The sequence below is a fragment of the Aedes albopictus genome, chromosome 1 (genome assembly GCF_035046485.1).
Source record: "Aedes albopictus strain Foshan chromosome 1, AalbF5, whole genome shotgun sequence".
Lineage (NCBI taxonomy): Eukaryota > Metazoa > Arthropoda > Insecta > Diptera > Culicidae > Aedes > Aedes albopictus.
This window is the reverse complement of record NC_085136.1, coordinates 197,797,777-197,822,575: the sequence shown is the minus strand read 5'-3', so window position 1 is coordinate 197,822,575 and position 24,799 is coordinate 197,797,777. Positions and strand designations below refer to the sequence as shown.

The 24,799-nt window shown below is 44.1% G+C and overlaps 1 protein-coding gene across 3 annotated transcripts in view; it reads left to right on the top strand.

The window, feature by feature from the left end:
- The window catches only part of LOC109423252 (hemicentin-2), a 759,984-nt gene that overhangs the window by 111,969 nt on the left and 623,216 nt on the right, over nucleotides 1-24,799 (top strand). For all 3 annotated transcript variants that reach the window (XM_062846090.1, XM_062846089.1, XM_062846092.1), the window contains exon 2: nucleotides 7,817-8,867. In XM_062846090.1, the coding sequence (XP_062702074.1) occupies nucleotides 8,648-8,867 (220 nt within the window). In that variant the 5' untranslated portion in view covers nucleotides 7,817-8,647. The remainder of the gene's footprint in view (nucleotides 1-7,816; nucleotides 8,868-24,799) is intronic.

Below are 24,799 nucleotides of genomic sequence, written 5' to 3'. Positions count from 1 at the left end.
ACGTAGCATTAATCAGCCCAATCATAGGTCGGAGCAGAGTTGTGCTTGACATTGATCGTTCATTTTATGTGCCGTGATTTTCTAAATAGGAAAAAGAAATGAGATACGGATCTGCTGGTTTGTTCGGCCAGATAAAACAACAGCAACTTCAAGGAACAGTTCTGAGAAACGAACAGAAAGGAAAACGATTTTTGATAAAGATACGAAGTAGGAACAGAAAGCATCATTTAAGTAAAGTTTAGCTTGGATGTTAACTCAACGGAAGCAGTGAGTCTGCATAGAAGTAGACTGGTTTGTTTTTTTTTTATTATTATTATTTTGAACACTACTTTCCTCTTATTTTTGGCGTAACGTCCCCACTGGCAAAAAGCTTGATTCTCAGATTAGTGTTCTATGAGTACTTCCACAGTTATGAACTGAGAGCTTCCTCTACCACCATATCGTGAACGAAGATAGTCTATGCTAAAAGAGTTGCCCCTTTATTTGCGAACGAAGCAGTCTACCGTGCAGGCATATTTTCTCAAGTAATTAAAAGAACCAGCAAGTTTCTTGTTCTCCATCTTCAACGAAGCCGCTCGAATGCTTGGAGCTACCGCTTTCCACAGTAGGAAAACCATTCATACAAACCGAGTGCAGACGACGACATTTAGAGGAGCAAACGGACAAAACATTGCCGCGAGGACATTTAATTTAAAGCGAGACCACAGTCATCAATTTGAAAACTTTTGATCCTGCTGTTCCAGGTCGCCAGGCGCGCGCTGGCGCTGGTAAGCCAGCGAATCCCAGAAAAGGTCACAGCACCGAGAAACGGCTAAAATAAAGCATATCATGGTCATGGTTAATTTATGACGCAGATCCACCTGCCAGTGGCAAATGTGGAGCGGAACTTGGACAAAAATGAAGGAAGTTTTCTTTATAGGAAAGTTCATCTCTTGGCGAGAACGAAGTTGGTTTGAATGTAAGTTTGGGAGCTCGGAGTGTAACTAGAATTCTTCAGTTTTGTTTAACAACGGAGCGTTTCTGGGTCCTTCCTTTTCTACGGAATTTCCAGGCCCGCTTCAGTTTGATTGGGCGCTCATGGTTTCAACTCCAGTATTACCAGATCAGCTGCACAAGGAATCAAAGAGATAATAGCTTTGTATAATGGACTCGCAAAATCTGATTAACGTGTAATACAGGCCCCATTCAGGCCATACGCCTGTACCCAGCATCTCCTATCCCTACCTCCCCATGGCACCGGCCGGGCTGCGAGCAACATTTGCTTGATGGGAATAGCATCGAAAAATCAGCAGCAGAATAATATGATCCGAAACCAAAGGCAACGACTCCTGCGAACAAAACGGACTTGCGAATGGAAACTCGGTAGGAACAGGTAGGAACTTCATCGCACTCGCATACTCGCTGATCTACTAAATTACCACGGGTTCTGCATCGTAGCGCAGTTGGAAAAGATTCATGGTGCAAACGTTAGCAGCTAATCATTGCATGTATCAGCCCAGGTCACATTTGTTTAGTCAAATAGACTAGAAGAGGTTCTTAGAACCACCATGAAACCAAAATAAAAGAAATTAAGTTTTATGACGATTCTCATACCATCTATACCACATTGTTCATCAAAATGTTAATTGGCTTTTATTATGATGAGCGATAGGCAGACGAGCGTTGGTGGCCGATCGGCGAAAGTTGAGGGTTAAAGGTATTCAACTTCGTGCAGATCGAACGCAAGTACGATCACTGCCCAAGTCATAAGAGCAAGAAGTGGCCCCTTCTTTTCAGCATCACGAGCTGCTGATCAAACTGCAGAACCCTAGCCGAGAACATACGGTGGGAGCGATGGCTTTTCTTAGACGAAGCATGTTCCGACATCAGTGAGGACTCACCACCTTTGGCATCGCAAGGTGACTGAGCATCATGTGCGCTGCACACGAATTGTTCAAGCGGAGTTTGCCTAGGCGTGGCGGGGATTCAGCAGTGGGCTATGCTGGGCCTCTTCAGAAGTACCGCACATTCGGAAGTATCAACTCTGTACAAGCGAATCGGCACCGCTTCCAAAGTGGCCTAGCCTGGTCAGGGGTGCTTCGGGCACATCAGGAGCAACGCCAGTTACTTCCTGATTATGGCATACTGGCGCGCGCGATAAAACTGGTCAATGGGATGGTACACTCTTAGATGACCGCGAAATAGAGGTGTTCTGGTGGCGACGGCATTCTATCCTCTTAGTAGGGCCGGGCGACACTGACCTGGAACGACGGATGGGCTAATGTCAGAGCTGCCTTCCGTCCCATAAAACCTTGGCAAGGCCTTAGAGTACGTTATTAGAGTACGTTCCCGATCTGTACCCAGCTTAGGAAACTAACTGGGTGGAGGTAGGTTCAGTTGAAGTATCCTGATTAGCGCTGATCCTGGCTCTGAGCTCAGGTCCCATAAGGGCCTGTGCCAACCCGTGGGTGGCCTCCCTGCTTGCATAGATAACCACTGGGATCCTTGGGTGACTACTTCAGTGGCAGTGAGGGACAGCGACTCTAAGGGGGGCCCTTACAACAGAGATGGATTCATTTTTAATCAAGGAGATTGATAATACGGAGGGTGAGGTGATCAACCCATTCGCGAGAAGGGGGCTGGTCCGATCACCAACGCAAGCGGCGAGGGTGGAATCCCCTCAAGTGTCAGAGTACGGTACACCGAGGGTCGGGTCAGCGATCGAGGACACGCAGATGAGTGGAGCGGAACTCACACGCAATAGAGATGGGCTTCCGAAGCAGCTGGTGGTCGCTGGACACTAGTGGATCGGATACACTAGTGGCCGGAACAACATCAGCAAAGACCTTAAAAAAGGTCTGCTGAGACTCCGCGATTCGGTGGCCCAGGCCAAGAGTATGATCTTTTGGACGAGCGAGGCAAGGTGACTGGCGCGGGTAGAGAAGAGAGGTCCACACAAACGGACCGCCTCTCTACAGAAAGCGCGAATAAGGTGCAGCCAGCTGGGGCTGCAGAAAGAGGGAAAATCTCGGCCTAAACCAAACGGCCGAGATCAGTCGACGAGGAGCGGCCGGTGAGTGGTAAACGCCCGCGTAGTGCGAGCAACCCCAAGCCGGTCGCGAAACGAGCTCGGGGCAAAGAACCGAAGCCCGGAGGCGAAGCTGTTAAGAGCGGTAGCGGTGACCAACCGGTCCAAGGGAAGGAGAACCCTTGGATTACGGTTGGTAAGAGAAAGCGAAGGGAGAAGGAGAAGGTTTTGAGTAAAACCAAAGCGAAGCCGGCGCGTAAGCGCACGAAAGGCGACGCATTGGTCTTCAAAACAGAGGGTAACAGCTACGCAGATGTGCTGCGGGCTATGCGGAGTGAGAATCATCTCTCGGAATTAGGCGCGGATGTTAAAATCATCCGGCGCACTAGGACAGGAGAGATGATGCTAGTGCTCAAGAATGATGCCGTCAACAAGGGCTCCTCTTATACGGCACTAGCGCAAGAAGTGTTAGGCGAAAAGGTATATGTGAGGGCTCTGACGCTGGAGGCGACTCTCCAGTGCAAGAACTTGGATGAGATCACCACCGCGGAGGAGCTCTCTATTGTCCTTAAACAGCAGTGTAATGTGGGTTAGTATGGGACAAATATCAAATCCTCGCTCCAGTCGACTTTTTAGATCCCATTTAGGTCCCATATGAACTGTGCAAAATTTCAGCGCAATCGGTGAAACTATAATTTAGCGCAAGCGGTTCAAAGTTTTCATAGGATTTACTATGGGAAAAGCTACACTTTCAGATAAAAAATCCCAGAGGTCGTCCCTTGTATCCTTAATTCAAATCGATCAATGTTTCTTGTAGAAAAATCAATTATGAAACTTTCCTTCGAAGACCGCAAAACGATTGGATGCTTATGGAAAAAGTTATAGATTTATTACCGATTAGTGATCGAACGAACGGCTTTTTGTTTTGTTTTATTAGCAGCACTGTAGAAAGCGGCTGCAAACGGCATGGTAAAAGTCGGCTGGTCGAAGTGTCCGCTTAGTATCTGTGAGCCGCCGGAAGTGTGCTTCAGGTGCTTCGGGCGAGGCCACAAGTCGTGGGCATGCAAAGGTCTCAGTAGGAGCAAACTCTGCAGAAGATGCGGAGTAGAAGGCCACTTCACCAGGGAGTGCAAATCGACACCAAAGTGTCTGATTTGCACGGCGAACAAAGGGCACGTGACGGGTGGGCTTAAGTGTCCAAGCATAGGTGGACAGAACGGCCAAAAATGACGGAAGTCACACAGTTGAACCTGAATCACTGTGAAGCCGCGCAGCAGCTGTTGTGGCAATCCGCCTCGGAGTCAAGTACAGAAATCGCGCTTCTTTCGGACCCATACCGATTCCCCCCAATAACGGGAACTGGGTTGCGGATAAGGCCAAGAAAGCGGTGATCTGTACGACCAGCCGGTATCCGGTCCAGGAGATAGCTCTTGATCAATCCACGTATCAACCACACAACGCAGCGCTATCAGGATCTGGCCGATGAACTATAACTGTACTTAGAATAATATACCTTAGCTGGACATGTGCAACCAAGCGCTCTGCGAATGACTCTTCTATAGTCCACCGGACGAATTGCCGATGCCGAGATGTTTACTCTGGAATGCATACAAGCAATCAACAAGTTGCTGCTACTACGACAGACTTTGGACTTAGGTGAATTGAAGCGTTCATATCGCTATCGATGCTCGATCCCGTAACTTTATCGGCACAAAACATGCGTAACGGGATTTGACGCTGAAGAATCGAGAAGGGAAATTCGGTAAGCTGATCGCAACCAAGACACGCTTAGGCTGCAAAATTTCAGCTTTGGATTCTACAGCTATGTTATCTACTTGATACTCTAGGACCAGCAATACCAGTGCTCCGACTAAATGGATGCAAACGGAGAACTGAGAGTTTACGTTATGGTGGTGATGACCTTTGGAGTGTGTTGCTCACTCAGCAGCGTGCAATACGTCAAGAACGTCAATGCGGATCATTTCAGAAGCGAATTTCCGGAGACATGCGAAGCTGTTACCAAGTCGCACTATGTTGCCGACATGCTGATAAGTGTCATTAGGGACGAAGAATCACTTCATATAGCAAAAAAGTTCATCATGTTCATACGCAGGTTGGCCTTGAAATCCACAACCGTATTAGTAGTTCTAGAAAATTGTGCAAGAACTACAGGAACCGGATGAGAACGACGCAGCTGAGAGCACAATCGGGTACGAGGAATGGAATCTACGGATCGAATTGTTCGACGAAGAATGCAGAACGGTTTTGGAGGAGAAGAATGCAGAAGAATCACAACGTGGAACGTTACAAACAGAAGCGGAAACAGCAGACCCGCCATTTTCAGGAGAAAAAGCGCCACCTGGAAAAAGCGGAGTGCGAACAAACGGAATTGTGACATTCCAAAGAAATACGGAAGTTCTATCAGAAGCTCAACACATGCCGCAACGGCTTCGTTCCGCGAGCCGAAATGTGCAGGGATAAGGACGGAGGCCTCCTGACGGACGGACGTGAGGTGATCTGAAGGTGGAAGCAGCACTTCGATCAGCACCTGAATGGCGTGGAGAGCGTAGGCACGGGAGACCACGGCAACGGAGGAAACGAGTAGCGAAGGACGGAAATGAACCAACTCCCACGCTGAGGGAAGTTAAGGATGCCCTTAATCAGCTAAAAATCCCAGAAAAGTTGACCTCCTGTCTACATCGGCTGATAGTCAGGATCTGGGAAACCGAACAGCTAAACAGCTACCGGAGGAGAGGAAGGAATGGGGTAATCTGCCCCATCCGCAAGAAAGGCGACCATTTGGAATGTCAGCGCGATCTCTATTTTGAATGCTGCCTACAAAGTGCTATCCCAGATCATCTTCCGTCGTCTGTCACCGAAACCGAATGAGTTCGTGTGAAATTATCAAGCCGGCATCATCGACGGCTTTTCGACAACGGACCAGATCTCAACCGTACGGTAAAGCCTCCAGAAATGCCGTGAATACCAGGTCCCAACGCATCACCTGATCATCGAATTCATAGCGACATACGACAGTATCGAACATACAAAGCTATGGAGAATCATGGACGAAAACGGCTTTCCTGGGAAGTCTGCCTGTGTAGTAATGTTACGATAGAGTGGAGGAATTTGTCTACTTTGGATCCTTACTGACGGCTGACAACAACGTGAGTCGTGAAATTCGAATGCGCATCATCAGCGGAAGTCGGTCCTACTACGGGCTCCAGAAGAAGCTGCGGCCTAAAAAGATTTACCCGCGCACCAAATGCACCAAAGCGAAAGTGATTGGGATAGGTCAGTACTGTTTGGGTTCGCTTGAAGAGCAGAAGTATAACTAGAAAGAATAAAGAAGATAGATGTTCCGAAAAAAATTTGTTGTACTGTCTGTGGAAAATAAAGTGCATAGGAAATAAGTAATAGGTTGAGTTTTGTGGCCTGTTGAGGAAGCTCTTCTTCGTGGTTTCGTCCGTGTCTGTGGTGCTCGCCGTCATCTTGTCCTGTGGAACCTGTAAAAAGGAAGAAAATTAATAAAAGTGACTTACCTGTGTGCTGCTACCTAATTGCCAGTCGTCCACGTCGTCCTGTGGGTGGAAACGCTAAAAAAAAGGACACAACGTAGGAAATCACCCGTTTTTTGTGGTAAGAACAACCATAATAAGACCGGTGGTCCTCTACGGACACGTGACATGGACTATGCTCGAGGAGGACCTGCGAGCACTCGGAGTTTTCGAGAGGCGCGTGCTAAGGACGATCTTCGGCGGTGTGCAAGAGAACGGTGTCTGGCGAAGATGGATGAACTACGAGCCCGCTGCAGAAGGTCGCCAAAGCCGGAAGGATACGATGGGCAGGGCATGTTGATTATGTCTTGTCTTAAATATGATGTTGATCAAATAAAGGTATGTATGTATGAGATGGAAAGTCGATACATACAATCATGTTACCCACCGAGAAAGTTCTATGGTTGTGTGGATCACGGCAGGCTTCACTTACAAGTTCGGCTTAAACCGCTACGGTACGATGGGGAGTTATTCAAAGGCGAACGACGTAAAACGTAAAAACGGGACGTGCTGTGCGTTTTAATGACCATATTGGACCCGCTCGGACTCATCGCCCACCTTTTTGTATAGGTACTTCAAAGTCCTTCTCTACGACATCTGGCGATCTGGTGTCACCTAGGAAGGATGCACAAATCTATGAGGAAACCTTAGCGAATTGATAAAAACGATTGACTGTTCTATCGCAAGTTCAACATTTGCAAAATCCCGCATGTTTATAGTTAAACTCCATACGGTCGTAGATGCTGGAAAAGATACAATGACAGGTGTTAGATTTCATGAAGTATATAGAACTCAATTTTCATAAGAGATAATGCAGATGCTCATACATCTCATTTCATCAGAAATGTCTTGTCCAATTAACCTTATCAAACAGATTTCCGATACAAATATTGATTCCATCATGAGGAAACCTTAACCCGTTCACATTTCCATACCACAGTCCGCAGTGTCACTTTGCATTTTCGAGAACCCTTGCTGAAATCCGAAACAGCACTCGAACCGTTTGCCGTGAAATTCCCCAACGGGTCCTGAGGACTACCCACCAGCACCTTCGAACTTTGGAGTTATCTCGAAATATTCAGTTGCGATTGGCTTCGCTTCTGAGACTTGCAAATTGTATCCCATCATTTGCCCCGGTTAGGACACTGACTGGGGCGAAATGTGATTTTTTTTGTCTGCCTTTCAGGAGCAAGCAATAACACCTAGGAGCAACTTTTTCATTCTTCTTTTACTCTTGTTTATCAATTTACAGGTGTTACGTATTATGGGAAACTTTCCCGTCGGAGCTACGCGCGGAACCTGTGCTCACGGAACTCCCTCGAGAGGGAGATGCAAATGACGACGCTCGTTGAAAGTCGAAGTCGGTGGCATCGTCGGGTAGAACCGGAGGTGGAGACATTTCAGCCATCACTGACGCTGAGCGGAGGATATCGGCCCCAAGTGGAAGGACCCTTCGACAGAGGTGGGAAAATTGCGAAGGAAACAGCTAGCATACACAAGACAAGAGAGAGAGGTGAACAAATTCAAGCGCCAAATTGCAAGTGATGGTATTATTGGAATAATTTATAATAATATAATCCACTTTACCCTTGGCTTGGCGTTGGATCAAGCTGCGTCCCTATGCTGCGAAAAAGTGGTGCAAGAAAATCAAGAAAAACGAGTGCTCGAATGGGAAAAGTTACCCAAGTGGTGAAATAGTCGTAAATTTGTGTAGAAAGTTGCAGCAAGAATGAGGGTGAAAGTTTAATCACCTGTTGGAAAACAAAAAGCGTATCAAAAGTGCAAAAGGCGAAAGAACGGGTGATTTTTCTCAGCTGGACAATTTACGCTTAGTCGCTTAGACTAGATGGAACAATATTGAAAATTTGTGTGTGAGTGAACAGGGAAAAAAGTTTTTTTTAAATATTACACCTAGTGAAAGTGACGTTTGAGCTTCGGGGTTCGGTGATGCGTTTGAGTCTTTTTTTCTCTGGAGCAGAATACGACCAAAGTCGATTATGGTAATCTACCGGTACCCTAAGCCGGAAAGTTCTGAATTTTTTACCGGCAGGACGGTACTACACGAGTCGTTGGGTCAACGCTAATGCAACATCTGCTCCGGTGCTTGCCCGACCGAAAGAACAAAAGTTGCGAGCGAAGAACAACCATTTCGAATCGTCGGACAAAAATTTGGACCTATCAAAGACAACGAATGCCGAGCCGGGGAGCAGGTGCCAAGATGGTGAATTTCATCGAGTTTCCTGTGCAGGTGGTCTGCCTGCTTTTGGCAGTTCTGGTTCAACGGGCAACAAGTGTTAAAGATGGTAAGTACTTTATTCAACTTGCCTTTTTCTGCGTGTTATGATGTGCAAGGATATTAAGAGAATTGTGTGGATTCCTGCAAACGAATTATGCTCATTATGAGCCGTTTCGAATAATTATACCGTTCCAAACTCGAATAATGGACGGGTGCAATACCAAAGCTGAAAATAAGGAAGAAGCATCAAGTGAGGTGATTTATGATAGAGTGGATTATTAGCTTTCCATATTTGCTGCAGAGTTATTCTTACAGAGAAACCAATGTCTTTCAACGGCGAATTGTATTGGTATCTTTAGCGTACTCATTCATATACCTGCTCCAGAAACATATATTGATGAATCAAACTCGCACTTTTGTACGACTTTACAACCATTAACACCGTCTTCAACTAGATGTTGCACAAACACGAGACAACGGATGTCACAAGAAACACCCTGTGGTCCTGTGGAGAATTTTCCGTTAGACAAAAAATTTCACTGACTGAAGTGGGAATCGAACTCCCACTCCGAGACTTACGTGACGCCTAGCTCACTATTCTGAATTTTGCTTCCAGCTGACAACACGGATCGATTCATATGAATAGAATTCATTTTATGGAGAAGATACATTACAATATCAATGAACATCTAAACATCGATATTTTTTTCAAGATATACCACACAAACTAGCAACACTGCGCAACAATAATACAATTTGGTTTTGCAATGAAAAGCTGCATGAAAACTAACATAAATGTTCAGCGAAGTTGTTGCAAGATGCCAAGAATAATGTAGTGTTTTATAAAGCGGTTCACGATTTTATTGAGTTTAGCAACATTGTTGGCGAAAAGCATATAAAGTACTATAATATCATTGGAAGGGTTTTTAGGCTACGTTCAACCTATTCATAGATTCGAATTGTGTGAAGGGGGTGGCTGAAGCCGACATCTATTGATTTTGATTTTCAAACATATTTCACGATTGCTTCTGAGACATGCCGGTAATTCCTTCTTTGGTGGGTTCAGAATTGCCACCAAATCTGTAAATCAGCTATCCTGGACAAGTTGTTCGTGGGCTTCGTGGCCCCCTTTAAAGCAATATTAAACAGCTAGCACGAATACCATCACCTTGCCGTAACCCTCTGCGAGATTCGAAGGGACTCAAGAGTGTCCCTGATACTCGAACTACGCACATCACTCAGTCCATCGTAGCCTTGATCAATCGTATCAGTTTATCTGGGAATCTACATATATTCGTGCATAATCTTCCATAGCTAGTCTCGACCGATTGTATCATATGCCCATGCATATGCCGATTTAAAATCGATGAACAAGTGATGTGTGGGCACGTTGTATTCGCGGCATTTTTGCAACGCCTGACGGATGGCGAACACTGGGTTGTTGTAGCGCGTTCACCCATGAACCCAGCCTAATATTGTCCCACGAACTCTCTTGCAATCGGTGATAGACGGCGGCATAAAATTTGGGAGAGTACCTTGTAGGCAGCACTCAGTAGTGTGATCGCGACGTAGTTCCCGCAATCCAACTTATCGCCCTTTTTGTAGATGGGACACACGATACCTTTCATCCATTCCTCCGGTAATACTTCCTCCTCCCAAATCTTGGTAAAGACCCAGTGTAGTGCTCTCATCAGTGCTTCTTCACCGTATTTTAGAAGCTCGCTTGGTAATTGATCTGCTCCAGCAGCTTTGTTGTTTTTCAACTGGCGAACTTCCTTCTCAATCTCTGGCTCGGAAGCGCTTACACCCTGTCGTGATCCATGGATTTTGGCTATTCGTGCTGACCGTCTACTTCGTCCTCTGCAGAGCTATTTTTGCCCCCAGTGGTGTGCGCCTTTCCGACAGATTTTGGTCATGAAGCACAAGTCGGAGAATGGCATGTTTTCTCTCTTATGGCTCCGACGAACTGTATGGTTACGTGTGCCACCGTTGAGCTCATAGCAAGGAATAATCTGTTCTTTTGGGTAGATCTCTCCTCTTGGTGTGTATCAACCGCGCTCCGCTTCTTGCCGTACTTCTTCTTTAACAGAGTAACCGACTTGCAGAGCTACAGCAGACCTTGGTTGAGGTCTTTCCTGATGTTATTGCGTCCGCTAGTGTAACCGATCAACTCGTCCAGTTGCTCGACTACTATCATAATTATCGATACCGTAAACCGGGGTCAAATTGATCTTCGGGTCGAAATTGATCAGACGTTTTCCGTTAGAAAAAGCATTTTTTAATAGTTTCCTGTTAAGTATCGTACTGTTGGAATCTGATACTTAATGCTATTTGTAAGAAAAATATTTAAAAAAATGCTTTATCTACTTGAAAAACGACTGATCAATTTCAGCGCGGAGATCAATTTGACCCCAGTTTACGGTAGTCCATTTCTGATGCGGCTCTTAGTGCCCATGTGAGGCCTGCGCCTTTTTGTTCTGCTGGCATTGTACTGCCTCATGCTGTTTTTGACTGCTGATTGGGAAATATCCCAGCCTTTGGCCTCACTCTTCAATCCACCTCTCACGAACGGGTTACCCGTCGCTCCCTCTATTGCACTGCTATTTCCCTTTTTTTTAATTCGATCTGTAGGAAGTCATATTTGAAGATTTATTATAGACCTCAAGGTCGATTTGAATTTTCAATTGGGAGGTTTTTGGAACGACTTCCCTTTAAAAATGGGCGACTATGCTAGTGATTATAACTTTGATTAATGTTAACATTCTTTGAATTCAAAAATTATATTCATAAAAAATTTCTCATTTTGAGATCAGTGGAATGGGATTGGAAACATGGACATACCGTATCACCATTCCGCTTGCTGATGAAAGGGCCGCTAGATTGACGTTGGGAGCCCCTGATGACCTTCTAGAGTCAAACATCCATCCTCAGCAACGTACGGGAACGATTGGGCCAACTTGTCGAAGTTGCACACTGGCAAGTCAATCTGCACACAGAGCTGGACATCAACCGCACCTTGCAAATGTTTTGGGAGCAGAAGGAGGTTCCGAAAGCGCAGCAACAGTTTACTCCTTCTGAACAAACAGCCGCCTAGCTCTTCAGGTCGACTCTCACACGGACTACCATTCGACGATTCGAAGCCAGCGCTAGGTGAATTTCTCACTCCGGCCATCAAGCGATTGCGATCAATGGAACCGAGCGCACCAGGTAGCGTTTTCGGCAGACGCAAAAAAAATGTATCGCCATATTGTGGCACACCCAGCAAATCGTGATTTCCAAAGAATCGTGTTCCGTGAAGAGGAGGAACAACCAATTAAATACTACCGGTTGTGCACTTTGGCGTATGGGACCAAGTGCGCCCCGTACCTAGCGATTGAAGTCATGAAGCAGTCGGGCCGGGAGTACAAGGAAGTGTATCCGGAAGCAGCCTTGAGGATTGAACCCGATATGTAAGTCGAGGATGTGCAGAAAGCAAGGGACCTGAAGCAGTAAGCCGTGGAGATTTTTGAGTTCAGTGGCTGCCCAAAGAAGATACTTTTCTTTCAAGGTCAACCTCCATGTGGACAGCGTGAACACCATGCGACAGCAACTTTCGGACTCCTGTCAATTGTTTGATCCGTTTGACTGGCTGGTGCCAGTGTCTGTGAAGGCACATGTTACATCCCAGCAGCTTTGGCTCAGCGAACTTTCGTGGGATGATCCACTATCTCCGACAGTCGAATTAGCGTGGATTGTGGTCAAGGAAGTCCTTCGGCAAGTGGAACAGATACACCTTCCTTGATTTGTGCTCAACTACAACGACAAAACCGAGTTGCATGGTTTTTCGGATGCATCTAAACTGGCGTACGCAGCGGTGGTGTATGCTAGAGGGCGAAATGTTTCAGGGGATATAATTGTGAATCTTCTGGCCGCCAAGACCAGGGTGGTTCCAATCAAACAAGTATCCCTGTTGAGGTTAGAACTCAACGCAACAGCTCTACTATCAACGCTGATGGAATCGATATTGCAGGCATTTAACCATCTGGAAGTGGAACCTTGGGCATATACAGGAGAACCCCAAGAAGAACTGCTAGAGGAATCTCTGAAGAAGAACCAGAAGGAATTTACGGAGGAGTCTCTGAAGGAAGTGCTAGAGTGCAATTGCTAGTGGGATTCATGAAATCAAACTGAAATACACTCTTTTCTCTAAACAAGTCATAAGTTAGCATGTTTTTAACGCGCGAATTCGTCATTTTTCACTGACGGCTGTCAATAATGAGAGACGTGAACTTCGAAGGCGCATTATCATTGGAAGTCGTGCCTGTTACAGGCTCCAGTAGAAACTGCGGTCTAAAAAGATTCACCCCCGCACTAAATGCCGCTACAAAACTCCAATAAGACCAGTAGTTCTGTACTGTTTGATGAAATCTTGCAAGCACTAAGAAGTTTTGACCGACGCGTGCTAAGTACGATCTTCGGCGGTGTGCAGGAGAGCGGTGTGCTACGGAGAAAGATGAATCACGAGCTCGCTGCACTCTACAGCATCCAAAAGGTGGTCGAAGTTAGATGGATACGGTGGCAGCGCATGTTGTAAGAATGCCGGACAATAGCCATATTGGTTTTGGTTTTCAATAATGATCCGGTTGGCACAAAAAGGTGTGGAGCGCAGAGTGCACGGTGGGTAAACCAGGTAGACCGTGATCTGGCGAGCGTAGGTCGTAATCGAGGCTGTAGAGTGGCAGACAGGAATCGAGTATTGTGGCGTACTATTGTTAATTCAAGCTTAACTTTACCAAACACCGTATGTAACATATGTAAACAAAAAATATATTTTCACATGAGGCGCTGAATTTCGCTAAGGACTACTTGTATCACTCACCTTTGGAGATAATTTGTTAAAAAATACCCGGATTTTTATTTTATTATTTATTTATTTATTTATTTAGCATTTATTTCCAGTAGTGTAAGGTAAACCTTTTAAATTACTACATTCGATACACTTCAGAGTTTCATAACATACATTACATTAACACTAACAATTTACGTTTGATATTTAACAATTAAACATTTACCGTCTATTACAAAAATTGAGGCATTTATCTTTAAATTTCACGTTTCTGAAATGCTCAATGTATGAGTTGCGATGGGAACAGCGAACTTCCCCTTCGATTTTCTCCGTTCGTGGATTTTGTTAGATACGGTGTTTGGTAAAGTTAGGCTTGAATTATGTGTTATACTAATTGTGGAATTGTGCAACTACATTATGCGGCAGGAAAAAAATGCCAAAGTGTTTTTCAACATCAAGCCTCATTTTTGTCCATTTGACGTTAATCAATTTATGTTTCAACGTTCCATGATCTTTTATTTATTAATTTATTCGTCGTTAATCATATGTAGATCATTTGTTACACCTATGTTTTCTTGACCTAACATTATTTTTTTAGTAACGAATTACATTCAATTGTCTCTTAAGCTTAGCTTTCGACATACCGAAGTCAATGGACTCACATTGTTCATTGTATAACCTCATCATTTGATTTATAGGTCCAAACATGGCATAATTAGTACGATAGTGATTAGTAGAAAAAATGCTGCGATTCCGTAATTGACGAGTAGGTGCATAAAAATTCAATTTTGATAAAATTTCCTGTGAATGAACTCGGTTGGATACGACGTCATTTATAAATGAAATCATGGCGAATTTTCGACGTTCTTTTAATGTTTGGATATCCAACAGCTTGCACCGTGCACTTCATAAGGTGGCAGAGGCTGCCCACATCTCCAACCTAGTTTGCGAAGAGCGAATAATAAAAACTGTTTTTGAACAGATTCTATTCGGCTGACGTGATTATCTGAAAATGGCGACCATACTATACAACAATATTCTAGTATTGAACGAACATAGGAAATATATAATGTTTTTATTGTGTATGGGTCGTGGAAATTGTAACTAAAACGTTTTATGAACCCAAGCATCTTATTAGCCTTGTTAATGATTGTATTATAATGATCTATAAATGTCACTTTAGAATCTACTAGTACACCAAGGTCTCTTATTCTTTCACATTTTTGTACTGGTTGACTTCTCAACAAAACTGTTGTGTTTGGCGTGTTTGACTTCCTGCTAATGGAAATGGAGTTACATTTTTTGCCTTTCTCGTACACCAAGGTGTACCGAAAGGCTATATGTTCACTCCAAAAATGAAAATTTGATAGAGCCTCCGGAGGGGTCAAGTCTTATATACCAATCGACTCAGCTCGACGAATTGAGGTGATGTCTGTGTGTGTGTATGTGTGTGTGTGTGTGTATGTGTGTATGTGTACAAAAAAAACTCACATCACTTTTTGGCAGTAAACCTCAACCGATTTTAATGACCGACGGTTCATTCGACGCGGAATCTGGTCCCATTGTTTCCTATTGAAAATGGTTCGGATCGGTCCAGCCGTTCCGGAATTATGGCCATTTAGGTGCTCCGGACCGGTACCCCAGGAAGGGGCCAGATATGAAAATGTTACAAACCCATGCATGCGACCCATCAAACCGCGGCATTTTCGATAACCTGATGAACGGTAAGCAGCAAAATAGTTTCAGACTTTATCTGAACCGGTAATGTACCGGAACCGGTTCCTGGTGCCCCTCCGGAAGTGGCCAAATATAAAAGTAAACTAAACACATACATGCGACACATCAAATAGCGGCTTTTTCGATAAACAGATAAAAGGTATGCAGCAAAATAGTTTCAGACCATATCTGAACCGGTAGTATTCCGGAACCGGTTCCGCGTGTGCCGCTGGAAGTGGCCAATTAAAAAAGTGAACCAAACCCAGGCATGTGGCACATCTAAGAGCTGCTTTTTCGATAACCAGATGAACGGTAAGTGGGAAAATAGTTCCAGACTATATCTGAACCGGTTGTGTTCCGGAATCGGGCCCAAGTGTCCCACCGGAAGTGGCCAATTAAAAAACTGAACCAAACCCAGGCATGCGGCACATCAAATAGCGAGTTTTCAGATAATCAGGTGAAGGTTTAGCAGGAAAATAGTTTCAGACCATATCTGAACCGATTGTGTTCCAGAACCGGTTCCAGGGGTCCCGCCGGAAGTGGCACATTAAGAAAGTGAACCAAACCCATGCATGTGACACATCAAATAGCGGCTTTTTCGATAACCAGATGAAGGGTAAGCAGGAAAATAGTTTCGGATAATATCTGAAACGTTAGTGTTCCAGAACCGGTTCCAGGTGTCCCGCCGGAAGTGATCAATTAAATAACTAAACCAAACTCATGCATATGACACATCAAATAGCGGCTTTTTCAATAACCAGATGAACGGTGAAGAACTGTTTGCAGTTCGGAAGGAGTTTCTCACCCTATCTTAATGCATGGGAAATTCCTTGCCTGAATCACTCAAGAAATCGTTTTTCTTCGATTGCAGTACGCGGTTGAGAAGAAATGACAGTTCCAATGGCAGTCATTATAGAAAGTTTCTGCCAGGAATCGGTCAAGAAATTTCTTGAGCGATTCCTTTCGAACATGAAACTGGGCTTTTAGCAGGAAAATAGTTTCAGATCATATCTGAACCGCTTATACTGACGGAGTCGAAGTGGTGAATCCAGCTGAAGGCATCTGATGCAGACCGAAGAATAGCAGGTCGAAAAGCGTCAAGCCAAACAAGCTGCTTCCGTTATTTGTCAACGATAATTGCCAATAAATCCAGATAATAAGATATCTGAACCGGTTGTTGCGGGAGGTGCTCGATACCACCGACTCTTTCAGCAGAAATTAGACAGGTATTTATCATGATCAGCTACATAGCTGCAAACTCATATTTATCAAATTATAAGTACAAATATACAATAATTAACTTACAAATTCGTTGATAAAATTAGGGAGCACGATTTGCTCATTTACTAAAGGTACCTTCTCGCTAGCTACTAAATGTCTTCACTGATATGATTTAAAGGGGTGTTCATATTTTCAATAATGTTGGGTTCAAATTTAAGGCTACGCATCTTTGCGTAACACCGGTTGTGTTCCGGAACCGGCTCCAGGTGTCCCGGAGATAAACGGTCAGCAAGAAAATAGTCTCTGACCACACCTAAGATTATCGGCAATCCTGATTGCTTCGCTGAAATTACGAAAGTGAAAACTTAAATTTTATCGCATCAATCCCCTTTTGCGTTTAAAATTGCTGCGCCCAATTTTGATGCAACTGGTTGGTTAAATGGAATGGGTTTCATTCACGTGTTTGCCTTTTTTTCGACAAATTTTATAAGAATCTTATATTCAACGATAATAAAATATAGACTGAAGTGTGCAGAAAAAAATATCGAATTGTCTTGATAATGATTGGCATCCAGTGCTAGTGAAGGCGGTCAAGCAGTCAACTGAGAGTATAATAAGTTTCCAAATTTGATTATGGCTTTGATGAAACTCTTGCTTTTCTGAATACGGCTGACACAAATTTCGATTTTCTCCTATGTTAACCCCTCCCCCTCTTGGAAAATTTAAGCCGGAATTCAACATTTTGAGGAAGGGCACAAAGAAATGAATCAAGAAATTTTTAAATTTTAAGGTGAAAAAGAATCCTCCATAAAATTTCTCAACAAATCGCTTAACTAGATTTTGCTTAATTGAATGGGTATTTTTTCATCAAATACATGTATTTTTGGCGAGACAACGAGAACTGTGACAAAAGAAAGAGAAAGGGATTTGTTCTGTTCTAGAGTATCCTCAGGATTCAGGAACACTTTGGCTAACGTCAACGGAAAAATACTGATTACTTATTCGACGAGAAAGGCACTATCACCACTAGGTGGATTAATCTGGGTTTTTACATTAAGTTTCAATAGGCTTTTCTGACACCATGTGTAAAATACATTTATTTCAGTTTGGAATAACCTAAAATCTTCATTGTTTCTTATTTCGAAGTACAGTTTCATGTCGTCAGCATATATGAGAATATTAGTCTTACTAAGTATAAAAGAAACATCATTGACATACAAGATAAATAAAAGTGGGCCTAAATGAGATCTAGAGGAACTCCTGAAGTTACATGTATTGGACTTGATTTAGCACTTTTGAATTTAACTATTTGTTGACGATTTATGAGGTATGATTCAACCCATTTAAGAAGACCTGGTTCGAACCCCATTTTTTCCAATTTAAAGAGTAGCATGGGTATATCGATACGGTCAAAAGCTTTACTGAAATCTGTATAGATAGCCTCTACGTAGTTCCCATTATCCATGGCATTCAATGAGTAGTTAATGAATTCCACCAGATTTGTACTGGTAGAACGCCCTTTGAAGAAGCCATGTTGATTATGAGTTATCCTGTTTTTGATTTGCTGAAATAAATTTCCATTAATTATTGCTTCGAACAATTTGGGAATGCAAGAAATAATAGCGATACCTCGGTAGTTACGCACGTCAGATTTCTTACCGCTTTTGAATATGGGTATTAAGAAAGACTTTTTCCATGTTGATGAAAAATTACCTGTTTTTAGTGAAGTGTTGAAAAGCCAAAATAATGGCGCCGTCAATTCCATTGATAAAGACTTCAAAAATAAAGGTGGGATCCCGTCAGGTCCAGGTCCTTTAGAGGCATCTAAATTGTTGAGAGCGTCTGTAACTTCATGTACTTTAACTTGATCAACGCGAATGTCTCTTGAATATTCTGGAATGAATGAAAAGTATTCACGCTCTCGATCTTCTTCCGAAAAAGTGGTATAAACTTCTTGGAGAAAAGTTGCAAAAAGTTTGCAGATATTTTCTGCGTTGTCACCTGTTTTTTCGTCAAGTTGCATTTCCGAAGGAAAGTTGTCTGATTTTAGTTTGCTATTCACGAGATGATAAAAATTTTTTGGGCATGACTTTATTTCGAGCTCCGTTTTTGTATTGTATTCTTCGAACGCAAAATTAATGGCCAGATTTAATTGATCGCAAATATTTAAATAGTTTGATAAATTTTCATTGTTGCTATTTTTCTTATAAATTTTGTGAGCTTTCTGCTTACGATTTTTTAAATTTTTTATTTCTTTATTGAACCATACAGGATGTTTTGAGTTGCCATGACGTCTTTTCTTTTTTAATGGTACTTCAGTCTGTATTATCTCAAACATTTTCTCGTAGAATATGTCAACTGCAACATCGATATTGTCTTCATTTCTCAATAGTGTTTGCCAATCAATATCACTAAGTTTTTTCCTCAAACTTTCATAGTTAGCAGAACGATAGTCAAAAACTTCTTCAAATTCACAAATTAACAGGCTAATTTTCTGAAAAGTTAAAAAGCTTGTAAAAGAAGTCTTTACAAGCCGGTGCCTGAAGCTGAAGACAATCAGAATTTTTGAATCACTAAGTTGTACGCGACCTGCGTAAATTTCATGTGTGACGAAACAAATATTTTTATTTTCTCTACAATATCAATGCTCATTTCATCTGGTATGTGAAACTACATGGCTCTGGATTAGTATTGCCTGTTTGTTCATCGAATTGAAGCTGTTATTTTATTACTTTAGCCATTTTCTCTTATGACCACTGGGCGCGCAGTTTATCGATACCCACTTTTAAGGCTTGCATTATCACATGTTAAAAATCAAATATGTTCATTTTTATTTTGTAGTGCTAGAATATAGATATTGACTGATACGTGATACACTGTCTTGAAAAAAATAGTCATACATATTCCATATTTACCGTGTGATAGTGTCTTGAACTTTTCGCATTTTTTTCTGCCGCACCCTGTAAATGTATGTAAATAGAATGATGGCTATTTTGACATCTTGCTGTAGAATAGTGTGCCGACAACCTGGAAGAAGCTTCTAACATAGTCTGGTAGTGTAGTCTGGACACTGTTGACCTTCAGCTAAATTGAAGAGGTTTGCGTATGTAGTGTTCAACAAAAAGATACAGCTTAAACAGGTAACATTGCTAATACTCAATAGTTGAGTGCTTATATAACCACAGCTGTATAGTCGTGGGTATTCAGCATACCCATGCTGAGGATAACGTGTTCGATTTCCGATCGGTCCAGGAACTTTTCGTCAAGAAAACTTCCTTAACTTCCTTGGGCATAGAGTATCTTCCTGACTGTCACACGATATATACATACAAAATGATCATTGGCAGAGGAAACTCTCAGTTGATAACTGTGAAAGTGCTCATAACTGAGAAGCAGGCTTTGTCTCAGCTAGAACATTACGCGAAGAAGAAAAAGAAGCTGTTGCCAACGCTGGCAGCACTGATAATTTGAATATTGAATCGACCCAAGATACCCCCCGATCGAACTCTGCGCACACCAACCGACTGACGTCAATTCTTTCAACTCCATGCTCCTCAAGGGACCAGATCTGCTGACCCCTCTTGCTTCGGTGCTGTGCAAATTTCGAGAACGGCCGGTAGCTGTTTGTGGGGACCTGAAACAGATGTTTCACCAATTCAGAATACGCCAGGAAGATGCGCACAGTCAACGGTTCCTCTACAGAGAGCATCCTTCGCAACCGGTCAGGATGTTTGTGATGGACGTCGGTACCTTTGGAGCCACATGCTCTCCTTGCCAGGCCCAGTTCATCAAAAACCGTAACGCAGAGGAAAATGAAGAAGAATTTCCGGAGGCAGCGGAGGCAATTAAGAAGAAGCACTATGTCGATGATTACCTCGACAGTTTCGACACTGAAAAGGAGGCGATCAAGGTCGCGCTGGAAGTGACGGAAGTGCATGCTCGTGGAGGTTTCTGCATCCGGAACTGGCACTCTAATTCGGACGCTCTTCTAAAACGGGTCGGGGAACCCAGTGCAGGACAACCAAAGGCTATCAGCATCGATTCAGAAAGCGGAGCCGAACGAGTTTTGGGCCTCTTATGGTTGCCGAAAGAAGACATCATTGCCTTTGCCCGCAACCAGCAACTGCACGATATTGCTCCAACGAAACGGAACATCCTGCGTTGTGTGATGAGCTTGTTTGACTCACAGGGTATCCTGTCACACATCACGATCCAGGGACGGATGATCATCCAGGACACCTGGCGCAATCAAACCCAGTGGGACGACGAGGTCGCTGAAGCTATCCGTTTGCGCTGGCTCCGGTGGATAAAACTTTTCGAGGAGGTCGATCAGATGAGGCTCCACAGATCATACTTTCCTGGTTTCACTGCTGCAGAGGTCGGTCCTGTAGAGCTTCATGTTTTCACGGATGCCAGTGAGGAAGCGTTCGCCTGTGCAGCCTACTTTCGAGCCACTATAATGGGAAGGGTGCACGTTACGCTGGTGATGGCCAAGGCGAAAGTAGCACCATTGAAATCATTATCGGTACCACGTCTGGAGTTGATGGGCGCTCTGCTGGGAGCGAGGCTAGCTAAGGCGGTGAAGGAGTACCATACTTTCTCGATCGCTCGCCGTGTAATGTGGACAGACTCAAAAACTACTTTGGCATGGGTCCAATCGCAACATCGTCGCTACCGACAATTCGTGGCGTTCCGTGTGGGAGAAATTCTAAATAAGACGGAAGCCACTGAATGGAGATACGTTCCCACACAACATAATCCGGCTGACGACGCTACCAAGTGGGGTAGAGGCCCCAGCGTGGACGTAACATCTCGCTGGTTCCGTGGACCAGACTTTCTACATAGGCCGGAAACAGAATGGCCGGAGCAAAGGTCGACGCAGTCTTGGGAGACGGATGAAGAATTGCGGCCCTGCATGGTGCACCGGGAAAACCTTGTCGAAGATGTCTACCAGATCGGCAAGTTTTCTAAGTGGGAGCGTTTGTTAAGAGCGGTGGCATACGTCCATCGCTATATCGTCAACTGTTATCGCAAAAGCAAGAAGCAGGAGCTGATCACGGGGTACTTGAGGCAGGAGGAGCTGCGGAATGCAGAGAACGACTTGTGGCGCTTAGCGCAGGCATCCGCATATCCGGACGAAGTCTTCGTACTGAAACAAGAAGACGGGAACGCGAAGAAGCGCATCGAGAGGACTAGCCCGGTCTACAAACTGTCACCGTTCTTGGATGAGCACGGCGTGATGCGGGTGGACAGTCGTATTGGTGCAGTTCCGTACGTTACGTACGACTTCAAATTCCCGATAATCCTGCCTCGTCATCATCATCTCACCAAGCTAATCGTCGACTGGCATCACCGTCGGTATCTACACGCTAACCACGAGACAGTACTCAATGAAGCTCGACAGCGATTCCACGTTTCCAATCTTCGCACTGTAATACGACAAGTTATTAAGGAGTGCCAGGCATGCAAGATCACCAAAGCAGCTCCTGTACAACCAAGGATGGCTCCCCTTCCAGAGTCACGCCTAGCGGCCATGGCACGTCCGTTCTCTTATGTTGGGCTGGATTACTTCGGACCTATTCAGGTCCGCGTCGGACGCAGCTGCGTCAAACGATGGGTGGCCTTGTTTACATGCCTTACCGTGAGAGCCGTACACCTGGAGGTCGTGCATTCCCTTTCAACGGAATCGTGCAAGATGGCAGTCCGCCGGTTTGTGGCTCGCCGTGGGTCGCCCCTCGAGATTCGTTCAGACAACGGCACAAATTTTCAGGGAGCCAGTCGAGAGCTGCGTGATCAGATCGGAGCCATCGATCAACAACTGGCGGAAACCTTTACCAACTCTAACACAAGATGGACCTTCAACCCTCCATCCGCTCCACACTTTGGTGGTTCTTGGGAGCGACTCGTGAGGTCAGTCAAGATAGCACTCGGTTCACTGTGCACGGATAGGAACCCGGACGATGAGACACTGTTGACGGTCATCGTTGAAGCTGAGTCTATACCCAGTAAACATTTTGGTCTGTATAGTTTGTGTTATACATATCCATATAAGAACCAACATACTCGTATAAAGTGCACGAAACGGCTATATACGTACCAAAGTGGAGGCCATATATATACTTCTGACGACTTTTCTCGACTTCCTTTGAACAGTAATATGATGTCCCAAAATATCGTTGGAAAAATAAAAACGACTTTCAATGATAAGTAATACGATGCCCCATATTGCCGATGAAAAGTAAAAAAAAAGTTGGAATGTCATCATCCAAGCTTTGAACACAGAACCTCGGGATCCAGAATCGAATACCGTACCTCGGTACCAACTCATCTTCCTTAAAAAGTTATTGAAATTTGGCCAACTTAAACTCAAAGGTTGCCCGTATCAAATGCCTTGTTTTATTACCAATGGTGCTGATACAGAGACTCGGTCGCAATTTTCTCTAAGTCTTTGCGACTTCATTTCGTGCTTTTCAGATCGGATGTGTAATATTTAGATCTGTCAGATATACAGCTTTTAACGATTTTAGATTGTGCTTTATGCTGCTTGTCTTGTTTACATTATAACTACACCGTCGCGGTCCAGCCGTCGTCGTCCGTCGTCGTCGTCCGTCGTCGTCGTCGCGGAAAAAATAATGTTTCGCGCGAATTATTTTCGTTTTTGGAAGTGGAAAGCTGCTTTTAACACCCAGAAGATTTTGTGGGTCGGTCATCGGCAGCAGAGAAAACAACAAAGTTGCGTGCATCCAAATACTGAACAGCTGGAGAAACGATATAGCACCCAAACATTGCCAAGGATCAAGTGAATATCAGCCCCCAATTTAGATTTTCGGCTAATACCTGTGTTATAATTGCAATCAGTGAGTGCACAATTCTGATTTTTTGGTGTTATGAAAATTTGGGTAAAAACGGATTCAGGAACGGCGGCACGGTGCGGTGAGTGCAATTAGTGCCAAATTGTGGGTATACCTACTATAGTACCGTACCGGTGGAAGTGATGTGGGGGAGCGGGATTATGCTATGCTAATTGCGATGACTGCTGGTCTGTTCCTTGCGTGCATGTACTGCAGGGGTTCCGAAATAAAACATTTTGTCATGTAAGTACTTTTCCAGTCCTGTTTTGAAAAACTACAAACTTCCGGCCGAATCGCAATAACGATTTATGTTCACTATCGTCTTGGTTTGTTGAGTGACAATTTCATTGAAGTCAATACGATTGCGCTCAAAGCTTGCCTGACTGGATATATGATATAGAATTTTTATTGACTAGTAACGATTTTGATTTGCTCTATTTACGGCTTGTGCTGTTTATAATACTGCCCGTCGTAAATACATCGCCATACTGATTTCTATACAATTGTTTTCGATATTATTGCTGCAACACTTATCTTTTTCTGCGATTTCGATTTCTAACAGAATAACATACGATTTTAAATGAATACCGTTTTACGATACGTGGTTTACTGGGTAGTTAACTCCAGGCCGTTAACCTCCATTCCCCTGGAGAGCGTCAACCAGGAGGCCCTGACACCGAACCATTTCATCTTACTGAGCTCCAGTGGAGTCGCGCAACCTCCTACGATTCTGGCGGAGCCACTGAAGATTACCCGAACGAACTGGAAGATGGCGAGGCAGCTAGTTGATCATTTTTGGCGACGCTGGATTAAAGAATACCTTCCAACGATTGCAATCAGAAGTAAATGGATTAGCGAAACGGATAGCCTCAAGGTGAACGACCTTGTTCTTATTGTTGATGAAGGTCTACGTAATGGATGGATGAGAGGTCGAGTTACGGCGGTGATTCCGGGAAGCGATGGACGCATTCGTCAAGCCATGGTTCAGACCGCTGGAGGGGTTTTTCGGCGACCAGTGACGAAGTTGGCAGTGCTCCAGGTGCAAGGCGATGGTAACACAACGTCAGCAGTGGAGTCACAGGCGTGTTACGGGTCGGGGGATGTTGCCAACGCTGGCAGCACTGATAATTTGAATATTGAATCGACCCAAGATACCCCCCGATCGAACTCTGCGCACACCAACCGACTGACGTCAATCGATGCGTACTGAAAGTCAGGTTCGCGTATCGAACGTCAGAATGAGGAGATAGATATGCAATATTGCAAGTCATCAATGTTACAGTTGTGTAGGATGAAATTGGTTGATTTATAATTACTATTGAATTTGCAAAGTTTATTTGAATTTGTACACCAGTTATTATCTAAAATTATTAGCTTCTTGCTCCG